General features: G+C 44.2%; 2 protein-coding genes across 2 annotated transcripts in view; both read left to right on the forward strand.

The window, feature by feature from the left end:
• Nucleotides 1-20,082, forward strand: part of LOC125428591 (zinc finger protein 420-like) — a 32,405-nt gene that overhangs the window by 1,489 nt on the left and 10,834 nt on the right. The window contains exons 2-6 of the mRNA XM_048488986.1: nt 2,538-3,028; nt 5,329-5,428; nt 6,665-6,735; nt 6,929-7,055; nt 10,047-11,723. Coding sequence (XP_048344943.1) covers nt 2,627-3,028; nt 5,329-5,428; nt 6,665-6,735; nt 6,929-7,055; nt 10,047-11,723 — 2,377 coding nt within the window. The 5' untranslated portion in view covers nt 2,538-2,626. The remainder of the gene's footprint in view (nt 1-2,537; nt 3,029-5,328; nt 5,429-6,664; nt 6,736-6,928; nt 7,056-10,046; nt 11,724-20,082) is intronic.
• LOC125428888 (zinc finger protein 845-like) overlaps nt 18,554-20,082 on the forward strand; it is a 45,656-nt gene continuing 44,127 nt past the window's right edge. The window contains exon 1 of the mRNA XM_048489596.1: nt 18,554-18,684. The gene's annotated coding sequence lies outside the window, so the exon portion shown is untranslated. The remainder of the gene's footprint in view (nt 18,685-20,082) is intronic.

Below are 20,082 nucleotides of genomic sequence, written 5' to 3' on the forward strand. Positions count from 1 at the left end.
CTCTCCAAACTAAAGAGTCCCAAACGCTGCAGCCTCTCCTCATAGGGAAGGTGCTCCAGTCCCTCAATCATCCTTGTTGCCCTTCTCTGCACTTTTTCTATCTCCTCAATATCCTTTTTGAGATGTGGTCAGCAGAACTGGACACAGTACTCCAAGTGCGGTCGCACCACTGTTTTATATAAGGGCATGACAATCTTTGCAGTTTTATTATCAATTCCTTTCCTAATGATCCCCAGCATAGAGTTTGCCTTTTTCCCAGCTGCCATGCATTGAGTTGACATTCCCATGGAACTATCAACTAAGACGCCTAAATCCCTTTCCTGGTTTCCTGGTAAAACCTTCCTAATGCCGCAACCCATTAATACAGTTCCTGATGTTGTGGTGACCCCCCCACCCCTAACATTTATCCATTTTTCAGATGGAGAACACTGATGCAGAGAGTCTTAGGTGACCCCTGTGAAAGGGTCGTTTGACCCCCAAAGAGGTCCCGACCCCCAGGTTGAGAACCACTTCCCTGGGGGGAGGTGGGGTGGCACAGTAGTGAATAGAAACACGAGGCACAGACGAAAAGGGCAGTCAGGTCCCACTGTTGTCAACTCCTGGTTGGAAAATAGCTGGAAATAGCTGGAGGGGTGGAGGGAGCCTGTGGAGTTCTACTGGAGGGGGAGGATTTCAGCAGGGTATAATGCCCTAGAGCCCAACTTGCAGGGGCCATTTTTTCTAGGAGAGCTGACGTATCTCCTTTGGAGATCAGCTGTCATATCGGGAGATCTCCAGGCCCAACCTGGAGGTTGGCAACTGTATCCCAGAGGGCATCAGTGCAACTGTTAATAATAAATAGGATATCAAGATAGAATGGAGACTCTGGACATCAGGAAAAATACAGCTGTGGAGATAGGACGTGGTTATGATATAGGAGGAAAAAATTAACTATAAAGGATTTTTTGAAGTATTGGCCAAGAGAGCTAGGTCATTTATTTGGTGTTTTTCAATAATAACTGTCAGAAGTCTTGTGTTTATTTTATAAAATTAACAATTAATATGGATTGGTTATTGTAAGGAAATGCAATTGTTCAGTTCCATGTGCATTTTTCCTTTCCTTTCTTTTTTTTAAATGTTGTTCTATGTTGAACTGGAGTCAAGTTTTTTTTAAAAAAATTAAGAAAGTATAAATGGGATGAGAGGAGGTGATCCCTGCACAGGGCCTTGAGCTAACTGTACAGATTGGCAAGAGAGTGTTGCAGATTTCTTGTGGGATCTTATCGGTGCCTTTTAAAAGTCAAGGAGCAAGGGAAATGGTCCCATTTGTCCAACGGTGCTACTGCTGGGACTACCACACAAGTCTCATGACTGTGTCCCACAATGTATTGTTGACTATGTTGTTTTTATACTTTTGATATATTACTGTATGTATGTATTTTTATGTGTCAATATCATCTTTTAGAAACCACTGAAGACTATCTAGTTGAAATAACTTTTTATCTATGTATTTTACTCTGGTCTGTATGATATTGTATGTTTTTGACTTATAGTAAGTTAAAATTAAAAAGAAAAAAGAGAGAGTTGCTGCTTGGATGTGGGTTCTCCTGGCTCAATTTTGTCCCAGATGTGTGGGCCATCTAGTCCAGCATCCTGCCTCACACAGTGGCCAGCCAGCTGCCAACTGGGCAATAGAAGGCCAAAGCATTCCCTCGATGTTGTCTTCTGGCATTGCTGTTCAGAAACAGACTGCATCTGAAAATGGAGGTTCCTTTTAATCCCCATGGCTAGTAACCACTGATAAACCTCTCCTTCATGAATCTGTCTAAACCCCTTTTAAAATATCTGTACCTGCAACCATCTGGCCGCGAATTAATAACTCACTGCGTAAAGAAGTATTTCCATGTGTCAGTGGTGGGATTCAAATAATTTAACAACTGGTTGTTTACAAGCACCATTTTAACAACCGGTTCTGCTGAAGTGGTGCGAACCTGCTGAATCCCACCACTGCCATTTGTCCACATTGAATCTACTGCCCATCAGTTTCTTTGGATGCCCTCAAGTTCTAGTATTTTAGGAGAGATAAAGTTCTCTTTGTCAACTCTTTCCTTCTTCTGAAGCCTGCTGGGTGATCTGGGCCCAGTTTGCTCAGAACTCTCCCCACAAACAAGGTGTTGTTTGTGGGGAGAAGGAGGACAGGAGAGAAAGGTACGGTATAAATCCAAACTCTTTTCTTCTTGTTGTTGGTGGGAAAAGATGCTGAGCTAGAGGGGCCTGTGGTCCATACTCTGCAGATGTTCTCATCTGGATGAACATATGTCAGGAGTGCTTTGATTGGGCACCTGCATGGCAGGGGGTTGGACTTGATGGCCCCTGGGGTCTCTTCCAACTCTATGATTCTATGACTCTCCACCCAAGAGAAGCCTCAGTCCGGGGCCCTCAGTTGAAGGAAATCTCTGTTTTGTCTTTATTTTGTTTCCAACAGAGAGGTTCGCTGATGCTTGCCTTTCAAGAGAGTGTCCTATTTTCCTCACAGGACATGTTTTTTGGCTTTGCAGACCCCCACAGAACAGACCCATTTGACTGTTCTTGGAAAGGAAGAAACAGGTGAAAAGCCCTCTAGCATTGTCTGACTTTCCCCTGGAAGATGGAAGAAGACGACTCTGGTAGCTGTGGAGCAGTAAGAATGCCTGAGGCCACAGAGGATGGGGAATTCTGGGAAAGAACACTGCAGAAGGCTCTGGATGGGGCCACCACCAGCTCAAATGTGCAGCACCACAGCTTCAGGCATTTCTGCTATCAGGAGGCGGAGGGCCCCCGAGAGGTTTGCAGTCAACTCCACCATCTTTGCCGCCAGTGGCTGAAGCCAGAAAGGCACAGCAAGAAGGAGATGCTGGACCTGGTGATCCTGGAGCAGTTCCTGGCCGTCCTGCCCCTGGAGATGGGGAACTGGGTCAGGGAATGCGAACCGGAGACCAGTTCCCAGGCGGTGGCCCTGGCAGAAGGCTTCCTCCTGAGCTGGGCGGAAGACAAGATGCAGGAACGGCAGGTGAGAGAGCATCCCATCCTGGGAGGTCCAAATAACAGAAAATGTGAAAGATGATTTTAAAGTGCTCTTGGTGATTTTCAGCCCTGGGCAAAAATCACAAATGAGACTCCCACCCACCCTTTTTATCCCACCCTTCTTCCAAGGTGCTCTGGGGGCCCCACAGCATTATTGGCTGCTACGTCTAAGACCCCCAGCTTCTATCCCTTGGTTTAATATAAACAATAAGAATGTAACTAAAATGATATTGCTCAATTTGCTTAATTCCATGGCTTAATTTGATTTCTCAAATGACTAAGGTTGTTTCTACACCAGTTAATGTTAACTTATCTTTATTAACAAGATTATAAAGTTTATAAGATTATAAATGTAAATCAACTTTCTACTTTCGATTATATCTGTTTTTTATTATATGTCAATATCTATTACAATTATTTTTTTCAGTTGTGAAGACTATTATGGTTGTTAAGTTTGCTTATTTTATGTCTTCTAATTATTTTTTCTATATTTCTTTGTAAAATAAGAATTATTGTTTGAAAAAAACCCTACACGCAACAAAAAATAAAAAAATCCATTCTATGAAAATGCAGTGCTTTATATTAAGTGGAAATATACAAATACAAATTGCAAACAGTATTACAGAATATAACATACAAAAGTACAGTCACCATGTGACCTTCAAAGAAATCGTTCTGCATTTGCTATTAAGGACATTTGAATAGTGCCTGGATGTGCCTGTCCACCAAGAGTGGCACTGTATGGAATGTAGGAGTGTAGAAACAAATTTGGTTCCCCAGATAAGATTCTGCCGCTCAAGTGGAGGAGTGGGGAATCAAACCCAGTTCTCCAGATTAGAGTCCACCTGCTCTTAACTACTATACCCAGTGGTGGGATTCAGCAGGTTCGCACCACTTCGGCAGAACTGGTTGTTAAAATGGTGCTTGTAAACAACCAGTTGTTAAATTATTTGAATCCCACCACCGGAGCCGGTTGTTAAATGATTTGAATCCCACCACTGACTACACCATGCTAACTCTCTCTGATATAAAGCAGTCCTGGTAGCTTATTTATACTTCCTGGGATCCAATAATGCTAGAAGGGCATTTATGTTAGCCAGAAGTAAGACCTTGCTGTATTGGAGGTCCCTGTACTACTGGAAAGTCCCTTATAATCAGAGACTTTGTGCCTGTCCGATATATCTCTTGGTGTCAGTTACTCTCTGCTTGACTTCCAGTCTCACCCACTCTCACCCAAGCTCTCACGAGCTCTCCTTTTGGATTTTCATCTTTGGTTCCTCTTCCCATGAGATACAAGAATGCTATTCCCATCATGGTTACTCACCTGCTAAAATGGGTGGATCCAACTCAGCACATACAAATCAGGCTTGCTAGTTGCACCCTTTACACTTGTTAAACAGCCAAATGGTTCTTTCTCTCATCCTGGACATTCCACAGGTATATACATTCCACTTGCTTTACTACCATCAGATCCTTTGAAGATGCCAGCCACAGATGCAGGCAAAGCGTCAGGAGAAAATGTTACTAGAACACGGCCATACATTCCGGAAACCACACAACACCCCAGTATACAAATCTTTTGAGCTGTTTACTGTGGGCTGCAGGCCAAAGGCTTACGTGGGTTACTTGTGCCTAGAATGCAGATGGAATATATTCCTTGTTAACCTTATTATACTATGCAGGATTGGGGGGGGGGGTTGTAACTGCTACATATTTTTTTAAAATAATGTGTTATATGATATAATTATTTTAGATTGTGCAGTTGTCTCTCTCTGGGGATCTGGACATCCAGCCACTCCATCATGTCCACAGACTGAGGGGGACTTTGAGCATCAGGAAACTTTCCTGGACTCAGGATCCCAGTATGCTGAGATAAGCTCCTTTCTGCAGAAGCAATGGATTCTTTCCCCCACTTGTGATTTGCTTCAGTTTCTCTTCTTTCCTATTGAACCTCTGCATTCAGAGGCAGTCAACCTCACACCATTAGCGCCCAGAAACAACAACAGGGGAGGGCTGTGGTTTCTGTTTCCTGTTGTTAGCCCTCTAGAGCAGGGGTACCAATTGGCCATGCTGGTAGGGGCTGATGGGAATTGTAGTTCCTGAACATCTGGAGAGCCGCAGGTTCCCTACCCCTGCTCTAGAGGAACTGATTGGCCACTGTGTGAGACACAGTGCTGGACTTGATTGACCACAGGTGTGACTCAGCAGGGCTCTTCTTATGCCCCTCCCCTTCCCAGGCCTTTGACTGAATGGTTCTTTCTCTGGACTCCTTCTCTGCCATTTCAGGGGCCATCCAAAGGGACAGAGAAGGCGCTGTCAGAACCCAGACAGGATTTCTTCTTCCAGGGGATCAAGCTGGAGGAAGACAGAGCTGCCTGTTCCCTGGGTAAGGATTAATGAGCACCAACTGTGCATTCTTCCCATGAGTAATTCCACCCTAGAATGGTTTGTCGAAGGTATTAGCCAAGAAGCAGGTGGGGAGAGGGGATGGATTGGGGGACCAGCTGAAATCTAAAATGTGCCAGGAAAAATAATGTATTAACTTTATTGACAGCAGAATTAGTTATATATTCGCTCAGACTGTATGTTCCTCCTTGACTTCTAAGAATTACCATTCACCTATCAAGACCCCCTCCATAAGTTGGCTGTGGCTCGACAATACTTTACATGCATACACGTAGCCCTGATCTCAGTATAGGCTGCTGATGGTAGTGGATTGCCATCATTAAGTGGTCAGGGCCTTTTGGGTGTTGGTCCCACTGGTGTGCAATTCTCTTTCCCCAGGACCTGGAAGGATTCAGTCCCTTTCTCCTTTTCAAAGGAGGGGTCACATTTGTGTTGGAGAACAAAGTTTCTGTTAGTAGGTAGATATGTGATTGTTGCTGCTGGGTGCAAGCCAGTTTTTGTGTATTTGGTGCCACAGTTTCACTTGGAAATGGAAGCTATATAGTGAGAGGAGTGATCTAGTCTCTCAGGGAGAGGATTCCAGTGTAAACATGATCAGTAGATTCAAATCAAGTTCTCTCCAGAGGTGGTCTCTGAGCAACTTAGAATTATTTTTTTTATATATACCACTTTCTTCCCCAGTTGGGACTCAAGGCAGCTTATAACATTGTTCTCCCCCCTCACAACAACACTGTGAGGTAGGACAGAATGAGAATATGTAATGGACCTGAGGTCAACTCAGTGGGCTTCCATGGTAGAAAAGGGTATTCAAACCCATGTTTCTCAGTTTCCTTATCTGACACGATATCCACTATGAGAGCCAGTGGGGTGTAATGTTTAAGAGCAGGTGGATTCTAATCTGGAGAACCAGGTTTGATTCCCCACTCCTCCACATGAAGCTGGTTGGGTGACCTTGGGCTAGTCACAGTTCTTCCAAACTCTCTCAGCCCAACCTACCTCTGGGGTCAGTTGTTGGGAGGGGAAGGGAAGGAGTTTCTAAGTTGCTTTGAGACTTCTTACAGGAGAGAGAAGTAAAGTATTAATCGAAACACTTCTCTTTTTCACTGTGCCATACTGGCTCTCAAAACTTAGCCTTTTAAATAGGAGAAAAAGCACTTAAACCTGGCCGGGCAGTGAACAAGATAATCTCTTCCCATCTCCTTTTCTTCCCTCACAGGCAGTGGAAAGACACAAGATTCCGGGACTTTTTCAGTTGCAGTGGGAACATCTGCCATGCACCAGGATCAGGTAGGGAAGGAAGGAAGCTTTGGGGACATCCCTATGCCTCTGTCCATTTCTCCATTGAGGCTGGATGAATCCTTCTGTTTTTATTCTCTGAAATCTGCCAACTAGGAAGGCAGATTTGAACCCTAAGAAAGAATGTTCCACCGTTTGACCTTGAACTCTTAGGTTGTGGAGAGTAAAGAGTTCCTTCTTTCAGGGTCTGGTGACATTTGAGGATGTGGCTGTGTGCCTCACAGAGGAGGATTGGGCTCTGCTGGATCTGGCCCAAAGGGATCTCTACAGGGAAGTCATGGAAGAGAATTACAGGAATCTGGCCTGTCTGGGTAATAATTTTTGTTTACTTAAAATATTTTTTCTGTCCTTTCCTCCCAGCTGGTGGCAGCTCAGTCTGGAAACATTAAAAAAATAATTTCAGCACTTCTTGGGTCATACCCCCCCTCCCCTCCCGATCCTTTTGCAGTGGAGCCTCCTTGCAGGAAGACAGCTCCTTTCTTTCACTTTGTAAAAAATGTATTAATGTGGAACTCTCCACAAGCCCAGTTGCAAATACTTCTGGATGGAAATGTCTGCACTCTTTGCTATTCTGCATGTAATAGGTTACAAATCATTCAGTTACAACCAGAGGTGGGATCCAGCAGGTTCTCACAGGTTCCCAAGAGTAGGTTACTAATTATTTGTGTGTGCCGAGAGGGGGTTACTAATTGGTGATTTTGCCACGTGATTTTTGCCTTAGTTACGCCCCTCCTCTCAGCAGTAGCGCGCAGAACTTGAAGCAGTCTAGCAGGAGGTGCACCGGCGTGCGTGGCAGCCTGCGCCTGCGTGCATTCGTTTCCCGCCCAAGGACCGGCGCAGTGGCTGTGTCCTTGCCACAACCCCGCCCAGGAATGCCCCGCCCCCGGAATGCCCGGTCACGCCCCTGTCGTGCCCCACTCAGCCCCATTGGTGCTACGCCACAGTTTGAATCCCACCACCATGGGAACCTGTTACTAAAATTTTTGCATCCCACCACTGGTTACAACTGAAATATCCTAACTTCTGAGCAAGGTTGGGGTTGCACAAATCACATACCGTATCAAGAGATAAACTGGCCATGCATAAGTATGAACAAATATCAAAAGTTGGAAGTACTCCAGTTGCCAGATATTCAGCTGGATTCTGTGTCAGGAGATAAGCTGGCCACATGTAAACATCAAATAGTAGGGCTAACTTGGGTAAGTTAAACACTCTCGACCTTAGTCTTCTTCAGCCATGCCAACTCTATACAGAAGGCAACAAGGCATCTAGCCCGAAGGGTTGTCATTGTGAGTTGCTTTGAGACTCCTTAAGATAGAAGAAGAATTTATATCCTGCTTTTCTCAACCATAAAGAGTCTCAAAGTGGTTTACAGACCCTTTCCCTCCCTGCAACAGACACCTTGTGAGGTAGGCAGGGAGTTCTGAAGAACTGTGACTAGCCCAAGGTCACCCAGAAGGCTTCATGTGTAAGAGCAGAGAAACAAATCCAGTTCACCAGTTTAGAGTACGTTACTCATGTGGAAGAGTGGGGAATCAAACCTGGTTCTCCAGATTAGAGTCTACCTGCTCTTAACCACTGCCCCACACTGGCTATTAGATAAAAGCGGGGTATAAAAACCAATTCTTCTTCTTTTAAATAAATATCCTCTTTCCTTGGGTGATGCTGTTTATTATGCCATTTCTATGCTGCCCTTCTCCTCGTGGGCTCAGCATGGCTTCCAACATGTCAATTCATGCAGTAAAATCAAGTTTACAATCAATTTCAAATTCAAAAGTACTGGGAAAGGCAATCCCATAGGTATTATGGCCCTAGATCTGTGGTGGCGAACCTATGGCACTCCAGATGTTCATGGACTACAATTCTCATCAGCCACTGCCAGCATGGCCAATTGGCAGGAGCTGATGGGAATTGTAGTCCATGAACATCTGGAGTGCCATAGGTCCGCCACCACTGCCCTAGATTGTTTAGGGCCTTAAGGGTAAGTACCAGAACCTTGAACTTGATTCAGTACTCTACCTGGATCCCATGCAGCTGGCAGAGCACCAGTTGTGTGCCCACCACAGGGTCCCAGGGAGGACCCATGCTGCAGCATTTTGCACCAGCTGGAGTTTCGGGAGCAAGTTCAAGGGTAGCCTTGTGTAGAGAGAGTTGCAGTAGTTTATCTAGACTAGACAACCATTGCATGGATCACTGTTATTAGGTCAGTTTGGGACAGATGCCAATAGTCTCACTTAGGAAAGGTGATAAAAAGCCAGGCAAGCTACATTTATTTATTTGTTTATAAAATTTTATACCCCACCTAATACCTGTGTCTCTTGGCGGCTGGGGCAGTATCAGGATGGCTGTCCATCATTAGATACAGCTGGATGTCATCGGCATATTGGTGACACTCAAGCCCAAACGTTTGGATCAACCTGGTAAGAGGGTGCATATAGATATTAAACAATATTGGAGAGAGAATTGTTTAAAAAGCTGTGCTTTTGTGTGGGGAGAGCCTCATTGCTCTCTCCCACCTGAGCTGTGGGACAGCTAGGAACACCTTTTTGCTGTGTGCTGTCCCGGACCTAAATGAAGAAGAGAAGTTGGACTTAGCACAAGACAACAGACTTCTGTTGAGAAGCTGTCTAGTGTAGAGGATTCTCTAGTAAGCTTTCAACTGTCCCAAAGAGACATCACTTATAGATCTCAGCGTGGCTCTCTGGCCAAAATTGACTTCCTCTAATAATATTCTATCATCTGAATTACTATGTTAGATAAGTATTCTGTTGCTTCCAAAATTATGTTGGTTCTGGTAGAAAAAGAAGTTTTCATTCTCTTTCCTGCCACTGCTAAATGTGGTGGAATTTCACACCACATTCAACTTCTCTTTGGTACCCAAAATTGTGGGGCAGATCCCTCTGTGATAGCAGACCTGATTATTCAATAGCAACAATGATCCTAAGAAATTTTCTTGTGAGTAACAGGCCTGGGTAGGATTTTCAGTAAACCTTCTGAGGATTGCCCTCCAAGATATGATTCTATCATTATATTATCTTCCTCTGTATTATCACTGACTGTCACTAACCCTCCAATGTGTCTTATCCAACCTTGGTATATGAGCTTTTCCAACAGAAGACTTCAAGCACTGAGTGGCCATGTTGTGCAGTTGTTGGAGCAAAAAAACTTACTTTATATAACTATCTGCATGACTTACTTTACATTACTTTCTGTATAGATTTTTCCCATTAGCTTTTTCAAAGGAGTTAACTGTGATTGTTCATTGATTCCTCCTCATTTGATTTTTCTTTTGATTCTTAAAGAGAGAGAGAGAAAGAGAAATGGAGAAGAACAGAGAAAGGAAGCTGAAGCAAATCATAAGTGGGGGAAAGAATCCATTGCTTCTGCAGAAAAGAGTTTCAGAAAGAACAACTTTATTGAACATCAAGGAATTCACATTGATGAAAAAACTTATAAATACATACAGTGTGGAAAGAGCTTCATTTGGGAGGACTACCTCACTTTTAATCAAAGAGTACTCATAGGAGAAAAACCCTGTACATTATCAGAGTGTGAAAAATATTTCATGTTGAGTGGGCTACTTGCTTCTCATCAAACAATCCACACAGGAGAGAAACCATATAAATGCTCAGATTGTGGAAAGGGCTTCAATCAGAATGGTCACCTTATTATCCATCAAAGAATTCACACTGGGGAGAAACCATATAAATGCCTAGAATGTGGAAAGTGCTTCACTCGGAAGGAGAATGTTATTAACCATCAAAGAATGCACAAAGGGGAGAAACCATATCAATGCTTACAGTGTGGAAAGAGCTTCACTAAGAAGTCTCATCTTACCAATCATCATAATACCCACATAGAAGAGAAACCATATAAATGCTCTGAGTGTGGAAAGAGATTCACTCAGAATGGCCATCTTACTATCCATCGAAGAATCCACACAGGGGAGAAACCATACAAGTGCTTAGTGTGTGGAAAGAGGTTCCGTCGGAAGGAGTATGTCACTGTTCATCAAAGAATTCACAAAGGGGAGAAACCGTATAAATGCTTAGAATGTGAAAAGAACTTCACCAAGAAGTCTCATCTTACTGATCATCAAAATATCCACACAGGTGAGAAACCATATAACTGCTTAGAGTGTGGAAAGTGCTTCAGTAAAAAGTCCTACCTTGCTGACCATCAGAATACCCATACAGGAGAGAAACTGTATAAATGTTTGGAATGTGGAAAGAGCTTTAGTAAAAAGTCCCGTCTTACTTACCATCAGCATATCCATACTGGGGAGAAACCATATAGTTGTTTGGTGTGTGGAAAGAGTTTCAATCAGAAGGCCAACCTTACTACCCATCAAAGAACCCACACAGGGGAGAAACCGTACAAATGCTCAGTGTGTGGAAAAACCTTCAGTCAAAAGGGTCACCTTAATGACCATCAAAATACCCATGCAGAGGAGAAACCATATAAATGCTTAGATTGTGGAAAGAGCTTCAGTAAAAAGTCCCACCTTACTGACCATGAAAATACTCACACAGGAGAGAAACCATATCATTGCGCGGAGTGTCCAAAGAGTTTCAGTCATAAGGCCAGCCTTACTACCCATCTAAGAATCCACAAAAGAGAGAAACCATGTCAATGCTTACAGTGTGGAAAAAGTTTCACTCTCAAGTCCAGTGTTACTAACCATTCAAGTACTCATGCAGAAGAGAGACCATATAAATGCTTAGATTGTGGAAAGAGCTTCAGGAAGAAGTCCCAACTTACTAATCATCTCAGAATCCACACAGGGGAGAAACCATATAAATGTTTAGGCTGTGGGAAAAGCTTCAATCAGCAGAGTAACCTGACTACCCATCAAAGAATTCACACAGGAGAGAAACCGTATAAATGCTCAGATTGTGGGAAAAGTTTCAGTCGAAGCTCAAGCCTTAGTTCCCATCAAAGAATCCACACAGAGGAGAAACCTTATAATTGCTCAGAGTGTGCATAGAGCTTTGGGCATATCTCATGGTTTTCTTCCCATCAATCCAGACACATGGGGCAAACCTGCCAAGGAAACAAAGAATGTAGACTTCAGAGGTATACATTCCCCTTTGAAATAATAAATGATTCCTACAGCATTGAGAAGTATGCACAAGTCACTTTGCTAATGCTTCTGATATATAGGCCAATCAGTACTTACAAATGTCATTGCCTTTGGTCTCTGTTCTTCATGGTCTCTTAAGCATTACAGACTATTTTGAGCTTTCTCAAAGTGGTTTCCAAACTGGTTAAGGCATGAAAACGGTCCTAGTTGCCTGAGTTAAATGGTCTTTGGTGCTCTCTTGTATGTATGTATTCTGAACTGACACCTGACAAGACAATGTAGCTATACCCAGGCTACAAAAACATAAAATGATTGCAAGAATTGAATGTACATAATGCACATGCACAGTTTAATACTAGGTGCAGCCTACAACCCTTAAACACCCAATGCAAATGAAGTGTGAAGCTTATCCACAAAGATTCTTAAAGCTGATGGTACAAAATATAATCACAGTCCAAACTGCAAATTCACTTTCAAAATCCTTAATGAAGATAAGTATCTTGTAAACCTTTATATAGTATGTACAGATTAATTTCTTGCTGGACAGGTTTCCTGACGTTCTTCTGTTTCATGGAATGATGCCCACATCTTCAGCAATGTGATTATCTTTACTCTTTTATTAGGGATCACTATCTTGTAACTAATCTGGAATAAATAATTAAAAATAGTACTATGCAATAATACAATAATGTTAATACCATGTTTCCCCGAAAATAAGACAGTGTCTTATATTAATTTTTGCTTCCAAAGATGCGCTATGTTTTATTTTCAGGGGATGTCTTATTTTTCTGTGTTCTGTTTGTCGGGCATGCTTCCAAACAAAAACTTTGCTACGTCTTACTTTTGGGGGATGCCTTATATTTCACACTTCAGCAAAACCTCTACTATGTCTTATTTTCAGGGGATGTCTTATATTCGGGGAAACAGGGTAAATAAACATATATATAAAACATCTATGTGTAAGAAATCTAAAAATTAAAAAGTCAAATATGTTATCAACTATGAACAGCATTGGAAAAATACATATATATAATATTAAGCCTAAACATATTTTACTATATACAGAAAATACAACTATGTAGAAACATGTAAAAATATTTTTTCAAAATTATTCCTTTACATACAATTAGTGTTTCATTGTAATCTAAAATGTGTCCCGTTCTCTGTTGAGCTGGAAGTTTTATCTTCAAGAATAATCTGAAGTCCCCGCAAGGGTCGCATTGTTATATAATAAACGTTACAAGCCTAATCCTTTAATTGGCTAAATAACTTCTGCTGGATCATGACATTGTCCCTTCAATAATTATGAAATTGCTGTTTTTCTTAATTAGATCAAAACTATCTGTGGAGCACAACTTCTATGGAGACATAAGAGTCGTATAGGCAAGCAGCGTGTGCATTCCTTTTATATAATTCTTTCAATCATTTTATGTTTTTGTAGGCTGCATATAGCTATTTCAGCTTTGTCCCTCTTTGTTTGTTCAACAAGCCACACCTGTTTGTTGTTTTTGTCACTTGTAATTAAGACAACGTAGCTGACAAAATAGCAGATTGAGTATTGTCTTTTGAGTGTTTTCCCAGCCATATGGCCGTGGTCTGGTAGTTATAGCTTCTACCATTTCACCTATGGTTGGCATCTTCAGAAATGTGTTATGGTAAGATGTGATTCAGTCTGTGGCACAGATTGAGTATTCTTTAACCTCAAACAGTTCTAATTTTAGTTTCATAGCCTTTGAGAGTTTTCATGAGGGTATCTAGAGCTTGTCTCATATTATTTATTTGAATTACTTAGCTTTAGGTTCCACTTATTTTATTTAGAGGACAATTCAATCATGTGTCATAGTTAGATTTATTTCTCGTTTCTGACTCTATGGAAAATGCCATGCATGGGTTTCTTCTGGTGTGTTCAAGTCAAAGTGGACATTACTTTTGGTGAGCATATCCTTAAAAGGCAGAGAAAAGCGGGGTATTAAAAAAACAGCTCTTAAAATGTGATTTGCCATAACTCTAATGGTTATGCACTTAGCTCAAGTTTAAAAAATGATAGAACTATTCGTACTTTTTATATTTAGAGTTTGCTGCATAATTACTTATCTGTTAAGTTGTTCTCTAATAAAAAAGAATTATGCTTTATTTTAAGTAAAATCATTAGTTCAGAGTTCTCTTTTTGTTCTGCTGGCATAAGCTCTGACATCTGACCCATAATGTATATTTATGCTGCAAAAGATAAGTCTCTTGCGGAGATTTCAGTAGACCAAATTGGAGTGTTTAGTGTTGTGATCAGTTAATGAGGTTTTAACTTCAACTGTTCAAGATCTGAATTCAGTGTAGACTTCTACACTGGGCCCAATTATAATTATTCATCACAAAAGAAAGGGCTCTTTCCCTATAAATTGCCCTGGACGCTTCTGTTATGCTAGCTAGCTGTCAGATCAATTTTCCATCAGTTCCACTTGTTCTTGGAGGGCAGGAACCAGAAGTTCTCTTCCTAGGCCTTGAGGGTTTAATCTTGATTCATATGCTGTTTGTTGTCTACTTGTGTGAAGTTGCCAAGTAGCTTGGGATATAAGCATATCACTACATGGCTGGTATGTATCTCTCTTCTCCTCCTCCTCCTCCTCCTCCTCCTCCTCCTCCTTCTTTTGAACATATTTGAAATAGACCTTGGGTTGGTTTAACTGTTAATCCAGCCTCTCTTCAAAAACCTCCAAAGGAGGAGACTCCACCACACTCCAAGGTAGTCCATTCCACTGTCGAACAGCTCTTACTATCAGGAAGTTTTTCCTGATGTTTAGGTGGAATCTCTTTTCCTTCACCTTAAACCCATTACTCCTGGTCCTAGTCTCTGGAGCAGCAGAAAACAAGCTTGCTCCCTCATCAACATGACATCCCCTCAAATATCTAAACATGGCTATCATGTCACCTCTTAACCTTCTCTTCACCAAACTAAACACCCAGCTCCTTATGTCTCTCCTCGTAGGGCAAGGATTCCAGACCTTTTACCATGTTGGTTGCCCTCCTCTGGACCCATTCCAGTTTGTCAATATCCTTCTTGAATTGGGGTGCCCATAACTGTACACAATATTCCAGTTGAGGTCTAACCAATGCAGAATAAAGAGGTACAATTACATCCCTCGATCTAGAGATTCTATACTCTTATTGATACAGCCCAGAATCGCATTGGCTTTCTTTGCTGTTGCATCACACTGCTGACTCATGTTCATTCTCTGGTCTACTAAAACTCCCAGATCCCCTTCGTACATAGTGTTGTCAAGCCAGGTATCACCCATCCTATATTCATGCATTTCATTTTTTCTGCCGAAGTGTAGTATCTTACATTTATCTCTGTTGAAATTCATTTTGTTTGTTTTGGCCCAGCCCTCTAATCTGTCCAGGTCATTTTGAATTCTGACTCTGTCCTCTGGCTACCCCTCCTATTTTGATGTCATCTGCAAATTTGATTAGCATGCTCTCTATTCCATCATCCAAGTAGTTGATAAAAATATTGACTAGCACTGGGCCCAGGACAGAACCCTGTGGCACCCCACTAGTCACTTCTCTCCAGGATGAAGATGAGCCATTGATGAGCACCCTTTGAATTTGGTCAGTCAACCAATTAGAAATCCATCTAATAGTAGCCTTGTCTAGTCCACATTTCACTAGCTTACTTGCGAAAATATTATGGGGCACCTTGTTAAAAGCTTTACTTAAACCAAGGTATGCTACGTCCACATCATTCCTTTCATCTACCAAGCTTTTCTATCAAAGTTTTTGGGAAAATCATGGCTGGCTTAGATCCAGTTCTGTTTTGTGTACAAATATGGAGATTTGGGATTCTTCCTTGTCTTCAGTTTTTAGCCTTCAATGGAAACTGGGTCCACAGGAGGTTAGGTAGGCCTCAAGGCAGGGGTGTTGAACTCATTTGTTATGAGCGCTGAATGTGATATAAATGTAACTTGGGCTCATTCTGCACATGCAGAATAGTGCACTTTCAAACTGCTTTCACTGCTCTTTGAAGCTGTGCAGAATACCAAAATCCACTTGCAAACAGTTGTGAAAGTGGTTTGAAAACGCATTATTTTGCGTGTGCGGAAGGGGCCTTGGTTTGGCCAGGCTGGTGGAAGAGGGGTCGCGAGGGGTGCCTCAGCTGCCAAACCTCCAGCAGGCTCACCAGCAGAGATCAGCGTGTGGGAACGGCTGCCTCGGTGAGCTTGCCAGCCCAGAACGGCTCTGAGGGAAGTGGTTGGCACTGGGGTGGGGGTGAGGGGGGTAGTGGCTTCCTCAGATGATAAGCCCACACTGGGCTTGCCAGCCCAAATTGGCATGGGCGGGCGGGGGGGTGGCTCCTTGGACTGACCAGCCTGCAGGCTCACCAGGCCAAATTGGCCGTGCAGTGAGGTGGTGGTTAAACTGCCCAGCCTGCTACAGGTCCTGCAGGCCAGATCAGGAGTGGGGTGGGTGCTTGGACTGGCCAACCTGCACTGGGTTTGCCAATCCGGATTGATGGGTGGGGTGGGGTCCTGGACAGCTGTCATAGACAGGCCCTCAGGGACCAAGGATAGTCCACACACTGGTCTTAGCAGCTTCAGACGTTTAATGTGAACAGAGCAAGGAATCCACACAAGAAACAGAAATAGTAACCTGCAAACTAAAACACAACGTTGCTGCCACAAGCTAGCTCAGCTGCAGCCTCTCTTTTATAGCCAGTTCACCCCTGTGCAATAACCTCTTGCAGCTGGGTTACTCTAGTCTGGCTCCTGAAAAGACTCCGCATCTACTCTAGCTCGCCCTATAGCGGCTAACCTGCTGCTGCACCTCCTTTGGTGTAAGCCAGCACGCAACCTCCTCCTGTGTTGCTCCTGGGGGTCCGGAGACAGGGGCGGCGGGTGAGGGAGCTGCCAGGGTCCCCTCTGGCTCTGTATCAAGGGTCGGAAGAGTCTCAGAGCTAAGCTCCTGCTGGGGAATCTCAGAGCTTGGACCTGGCTGTGGATCCCAGCCTGAATGCTCTGCCTGAGCCTCTGGACCTGATCCTGCAGGAACTTCTGGCTGCTCAGTCTCTGCATCTACAGGCAGTGCCTGAGAATCTGGAACCAACACTGTCCTCTCTCTCTGGGTCTTCCTCCCAGGAGTTCCCACTCAGACCAGGCTGAGCCCTAACACTAGCTCACAGCAGGCCTGCCAGCTCAGGTTGGGAGTGGGGGTTGCCTCCGCTGGCTTGTGGGCCTAATAAGCCAGCTCATGCTTGTCACCCCTACCTTAAGGACTTCTTGTTACCACAGGGAACTCTGCACATGCTCTGAGGAATCAGCTACAGAATAGCCAACAAGTTTAGTTATGAGTACAACTGTATCACTTTCCATTTGAATATCTCTGTGTTGTTCTTGCCATGTCGTTTCTCCTGTATTTTGTTTTGCCTTTTTCTACCCCCTTTTTGAATCCAAACAACTTCCCCTTTTTCCTAACAATTCGAATCTCTGGGATCTCTCGCTCTAATCTGTTTCCCACATGCTAGACTGCACAGGTTGGTGAGAAGTCATTTTGTTATTGCTCTGACAGTGTGCCTCCTCAGCAGACGCGTCCTGCCGTTGTGGGCACAGATCAGGGTCCCTTCTGTTCCTTCCCCCGCAAAAGCAGCTTCTTCCAGTCGTGGGGCCAGGAGCACCCCACTCTCCCTCCCACCCACACCTCAGCACCCCATGGAGGTCTGGATGCAGCCTCCTTCCAGAGGATTGCGCAGGGGACCCAAGGAAGTTGGGGTCGCACTTTGGAGCTGCAGTTGTGGGGGAGCCTGAGATGTCATTCTTGGGGGGTGGGGGTGGGTGGATCACCATGGGAGTGTTTCTGGGCCTTGCTGCGGCATCTCTTTTAAATTACCCCATCCCAGATATTTCACCCCTCTAGCTCTACTCCGCTCTCCCAGTAACAAGGGGGGGGGTATTGACTCCTGTTTAGGGACTTGACTATCTTTGTAGCATTTAACTTTCTGCACCTCTGCACTGGGATTCATGAATGCACTAAACCAGTGATGGCGAACCTTTTCAAGACCAAGTGCCCAAATTGCAACCCAAAACCCACTTATTTATCACAAAGTGCCAACTCAGCAATTTAACCAAAATACTGAGGTTTTAGTTTAGGAAAAAACGGTTGGCTCCGAGGCATGTGTTACTCAGGAGTAAGCTTGGTGGTAGTCGATGGCTTTGCTTTGAAGCAACCGTGCAACTCTTCCAACGGGTGAATCACGACCCTAGGAGGGTTTACTCAGAAGTAAGCCCCATTCCTAGCAACTGAGCTTACTCCCAGGTAAAGGATCACGCTTTAGTTCTTTGCATGAAAATCAGTGGGGTTTAACGGCGCCTAACAGGGTTACCTACACTGCTTCCCCAAAACTATGTCTTAGGTTTAATGCTAATAATCAAGCCCAGTGGTCCAGGCCAGCCTAGATGTGTGTGTGGGGGGGTGGGAGTTACTCTGTTTGCTCGTGCCCACAGAGAGGGATCTGAGTGCCACCTCTGGCACCCGTGCCATAGGTTCGCCATCACTGCACTAAACTATCAGCTGCGCCAAACACAGCGAGCGCCCTCCCCCTCCCCCTCCCCCTCCCCCCTCCCCCTCCCCCTCCCCCCTCCCCCCTCCCCTCTCCTCCCCTGCAGCCTGCAATGGGCAACCTCTCTCTCTTGCAAGGGGGGGCTGGAGGAAGGAGGCAAAACACAGAGACTGCATTCCTAGAAGGGCAGGGAAGAAAGAGTGCAAGGAGGAATGTCCTCCCCCACCCCCAGTCTTTTGTAATAAGCCTGGTATTTTCCCACCAGGAGCAGCAGCAGCCCCAATTCCTGCGGCCCCCCCCCCCCCCAAATCTGGTGAGTTGCAAATGCTTGTGGATGAAATGGATTGGTAATGGAAGGTGGGAAATAGCGAGGGGGGTTTGGAGGCAAAGGCAGTCCGAGGGGCGGAGACCCCAAAGGGATCGAGACCGAGCGGCTGTTTTGATGGGGAGGGGTCAGGCGGGGCACCCCTCTCAGCTGCTGGGGCGCAGGGGGCTCCGGAGAGGCTTGCAAAGAGCGATTTTTGCAGAAGTCCAGCCTGGAGGGGGGGGGCGGGCTCCCGTGGCTGGATTCTGTCCCTCCAGGAAGGGGCAGCGCTGGTAGATTCGGGCCCCACGCATGGTTCTTGGGCAGCCAAATCGAAAAACCCCCTCCCTCCCAGTCACGTAAGCAGAAAACTGCCCCAAATATTTCATGCATGGGCATCCAACCTTTCTCCCCAAAGCTGCTTTCATCGTTCTCTTTCCCTCCATTTCATTGTCACAACAACCCTGTGAGGTAGGTCAGGCTGAGTGTGCAACTGGCCCCAGGTCATCCAGTGGGACGCTGAACCACTACATCGCACTGCTTCTTTATATGTTTTCCATGCAAAGGACTGCCAACTTGTCTGAATGCAGGCTGCTCTTAGGGTGTATGAAAGGGAATGACAAGAATGCCCTTTGGGAACAATTGGAACTGGAATGAATGTTGTGCGTATGGAATATCATCATAAGAACGTAAGAAAGAGCCTGCTGGATCAGACCAGGGTCCATCTAGTTGTTACACCCTCGGGGCTGTCATTCTGGGTTCCTGAGCTATTGTTAGGAGCAGAACCTGGTCTATGTAACCCAACTGCAACTTTCATATAACCATGGTATACCCTCCAGGGATGGGGCGGTATACCAAATTTAAATAAATAAATAAATAAATAAATAAATAAGTAAGTAAGTAAGTAAGTAAGTAAGCAAGCCTTTCGGGGGAGGGCGGTATTCAAACATGATAAATAAATTAATAATAATAATAATTACATACATACATACATACATACATACATACATACATACATACATACATACATACAAACAAACAACTTCAGGAGAAAAATGCTACTGGAACACGACCATACAGCCCGGAAACCTTACAACACTCCAGTGATTCCGGCCGTGAAAGCCTTCGACAATGCAAAATCCAGAGTTAGTTGGTTAGATTCAGGTTGCTAATCATGGAAAGGATTCTGAGGTCCTACAGACAGCATAAGTTTAGTCTGTAGGATTATGAAAGATGGTATTCTTTTGAAACAGCTGGGCAATAAAGAGGGGCCCTATAGCCCTTCCAAGCAGGCCATCTAGGGCATGGGCACTTTGGGAACAGTCAAACTGTCCGTGGGGCTCTGGGTTCCTCAAAAAGAATACCGAACCTCTGAAAAAGGAGCACCAAAGATCATCCCAAAAGATC

The sequence above is a fragment of the Sphaerodactylus townsendi genome, linkage group LG03 (assembly GCF_021028975.2).
Source record: "Sphaerodactylus townsendi isolate TG3544 linkage group LG03, MPM_Stown_v2.3, whole genome shotgun sequence".
NCBI classification, from domain to species: Eukaryota; Metazoa; Chordata; class Lepidosauria; order Squamata; family Sphaerodactylidae; genus Sphaerodactylus; species Sphaerodactylus townsendi.